The sequence below is a fragment of the Lepisma saccharinum genome, chromosome 2 (genome assembly GCF_977018435.1).
Source record: "Lepisma saccharinum chromosome 2, izLepSacc3.1, whole genome shotgun sequence".
In the NCBI taxonomy this organism is placed as follows: Eukaryota; Metazoa; Arthropoda; class Insecta; order Zygentoma; family Lepismatidae; genus Lepisma; species Lepisma saccharinum.
The window spans coordinates 200,540,204-200,544,053 of NC_139230.1; the positions used below are offsets into that span (position 1 = coordinate 200,540,204).

The window sequence follows — 3,850 nt, forward strand, 5'->3', positions numbered from 1 at the left end:
CTCCCGTTTGACATTCCTTCCACACCTGCGTCAAATGTCAACAGATCCCAAGTTTTATTCCTTTGGCCGGGGAGTGGAATGTACGGTAGGCACTATGATTGAAGTGAATATTGTACAGTCTCGGACACTTCTGCGTTGTAGCGATTCCATTGAAAGTAAATTAGGTCATTACAACCCAGAAATGTCCGTGACTGTACATTTTAACATGTATGATATAAATATCTGTATCATCAAAAATAGTATGAATGGTGTCACTTCAAGAGATGTTTTAGAAGATGTAGAAAAAAACTGTAGTATTTGTATATTTCTAAATTTTATATTTTAATTTAACTTAATGACCACCGACACACACAATTAAAGACTAAAATTGGTAAACGCTGTAAGTTCCACAATAATTCAAACACCGTTTTCCACGTTAAACTGTGAAATGTGCCATGCCTTATAATGTGATAAACGTGAAAAGTGGCTGGTAGCCCTCTAAGTAGTTAAAAGGGCTTGTAAAGAGGTCACTAGTGTGAACGTTCTTACGGGCTGATGTGCGGAACGATGCGATTTCCCAACACTTTCGCTTCTGGCACTTACAACTTTTACCACTTTTAGTCCTTAATTTACCTTCATTTAATACTATTAAACTTTTGAGAAATGGACTTGGTTCACAAAGCCCCCCCCCCCTGATAACCCGTGAGTCCCCCCTGGAGGTCAGTTCTAGCTACGGGCCTGATCTAAACTAGATTCAGGACTAGGAAGGCGTGGGAATTGCAAAATAGTGAAACAGATTTTGTCAGCATGGATGATTTCTTTTCATTTTTAGAAAGACGATGTCAAGCACTGGAAAGCATTCATCCCGCACCAATCGATGTAAATAAACAATCAATCAAACCTCAACATTTTCGAAATCTTTTATTAGTACCACTTGAGCGAACTCTTGTTTCTTTTGTAAGAGCCGCATGCTCTCTTTAGGTGTGTGTCATTCGTCGCCGCGACTAACGAACAAAAGTATGATTGTGTTAGAAGGAATAAACTCTGCACGAACTGTCTATCTGCAAATCACGTAGCGCGTCTATGTGCAGGCTTGTGTAAAAAATGTTCATGCAATCATAACACATTGTTGCATAATGATGGCCCATCAAGAACGTCATTTTCTAACACAAAATCTACGGAAGCAGGTAAGAATGATAATTCTCAAGTAAAGCAAAACGAGAATCAAGATCTAACTCCACAAGCTTCTTATTGTGCATTCAAAGGGCAACATACATCACGCGTGTTACTTACCACGGCAGTGGTAAAGGTCATGAATCATGCAGGTCAATAGATATACTGTAGAGCCTTGCTAGGCAGTGGATCCCAGAGCCACTTTGCGTCTGAAGAGTTGGTTCAGCGCCTCAAACTGAAGAAATATCCTCAGCATTTACCGATTCAAGGCATAAACAATGCTGAGTCACAAGCAAATTCAAGGTGGATATTCAGTTGCAATCCAGAATAAGCACATGGCGTTCCATCATTGAATGCTCAATATTGCCGCGGCTCGCAAGCAACTTACCTTCACATCAAGTCTACCGAGCATCAATCAAAATTCCGAGACACGTAACATTGGCAGATCCAACGTTTGATATCCCAGTTAAAATAGATCTGTTAATAGGTACCCAGATCTTCTTTGAGATTCTCAAACCTGATCGCATAACACGTTCAGTTCATTTGCCGATTCTACAGAACACTGAATTCAGACGGCTAGATCATAAGTAGAGCCAGTAAAGAAGATGACATTACCTCGTCTTGAATTATGTGCAGCATTACTCCTAGCAAGATTAGTTCCCAAGGTATTATTACCAGTTCTACGTCTGAAGGTAGAGGATATACATCTCTGGTCAGACTCACAAATCGTATTGGCATGGTTAGCAGCACCATCCAACAGATGGAAAACCTTTGTAGCCAACCGGGTAGGAGAGATTCAATACATTACACAAAGCAGCGATTCGAAACATGTTCCTTTAGCACATCCGGCAGATATAATCTCAAGAGGTATTGAACCCACTTCAATACAACATGACCATTTATGGTGGCATGGGCCACATTGGTTAACAAACAGATACAGAAGAGCACTTACGCAGCAGCCAAGGAAAGTTGATATTCCGTAGGGAATAAGCATAACAGCAGTATCAGTTTTCCAGAATTCACTTGAGCAAACAATCGAACGGTTCTCTAAATTATTGAAATTAACTCGAGTGATAGATTTCTGCCAGCGATTCATACATAACTGCAGAAAGTTCAACAACAAAGTAAAGGGAAGTCCTTCAACAAAGGAAATGCAATCATCATATCATACATGCATCAAGACTGTTCAGCTATCAAGCTACAAGTCTGAAATTCGAGATCTTCAACGGCACCAACAAATTGCAGCCAACAGCACATTGAAGAGCCTGCATCCATTTTTGGACAGCAACAACCTCCTTGGCGTTAGAGGAAGACTCAAGAATAGCAATTTGACTTACGAAACAAAACATCAAATTATTCTACCTTCTAAAAGTCACGTGGCATAGCTCATAATTGAAGCGGAACACTTGAGACAGCTTCATGCAGGACCACAGTTATTGTTGTCGTCACTCCGTCAACAATACTGGATTATACGAGCAAGGCGTACAATCAAGCAAGTAATTCACAATTGCTTCGTATGTTATAAGTTGAAGGCAACCACGGCCAAGCAACTCATGGGTCAACTTCCGTCACCTAGAGACACACCGTCTAGACCATTTCTCAACGCTGGTGTAGACTATTGTGGACCTTTGCTATTTAAATTGGATTTACCACGCAGCAAGGTTCATCGCAAATCATACGTAGCCTTATTCATTTGTCTAGCCACCAAGGCTATACATTTAGAGCTTGTCTCCGATCTCACCACAGAAGCATTTATCGCAGCACTACGAAGTTTTACGGCTCGTAGAGGTAAATGTGCCAATCTGTACAGTGACAACGGCAAGAATTTCATCGGAGCAAGGAACGAACTGAAAGAGCTACATAGCTTATTTTCGTCACAGGAATTCACACAAAATATTCATGAGTACGCGAGTGCTGAATCCTTCCAGTGGCATTTCATTCCACCTAATTCACCATATTTCGGAGGAATATGGGAGAGTGGAATACGATCCATGAAATATAATTTTGTGAGGGTAGTAGGAAATTCAACACTGAATTTTGAGGAATTCGCAACCTTACTCACCCAAATTGAAGCATGCCTAAATTCAAGGCCTTTGGCTGTTTTATGCGACTATTCAGAAGATTTAAGTGCTCTCACTCCTGGACACTTTCTCATTGATTCAGCCCTTACTTCCTTTTCCGAGCCAGACCTCACTGACCTCCCAGGAAAATGACTGTCCAGATGGCAGACTCCAAGGCTTTCATCAAAACATTTGGAAGAGATGGTCCAAGGGGTATTTAAAAGATCTTCAGCAACGTTCCAAGTGGACCAGCGTACAATAAAACTTCGAACCAGGTTTGATAGTTGTCATCAAAGACGACCACTTACCTCCCCTATAATGGAAATTGGGAAGAGTCACCAGTGTCCAACCAGGAAGAGACGGCTTGGTGCGTGTGGGCACAGTGCATACAACTTCAGGGATCTTCAAGAGATCGATTAACAGACTAGTTCCACTCCCTCAGTTCAATAAGGACGGAGATAAGTGAATTTATTTGGTCAAAAGTTGTTTGACCCAAAGGGGATAATATGTCTCAGTTCATAATGAATATGTTTGATATTGTTAACAATAGGTGTCAGGGGCTTTCAGTTTTGTTTTTATGTGCACTCTCAAACCTAGGAGAGTGACGCTCAGACAGTTCGCGAGACAATATGGCCGAG

The 3,850-nt window shown here is 41.2% G+C and overlaps 1 protein-coding gene across 1 annotated transcript; it reads left to right on the plus strand.

The window, feature by feature from the left end:
- Positions 1-2,705: 2,705 nt before the first annotated feature.
- On the plus strand, positions 2,706-3,365 carry LOC145983828 (uncharacterized). The gene has a single exon (XM_083116873.1). It carries the CDS (start codon positions 2,706-2,708, stop codon positions 3,363-3,365), a length of 660 nt encoding a protein of 219 aa, XP_082972999.1.
- Positions 3,366-3,850: the final 485 nt, after the last annotated feature.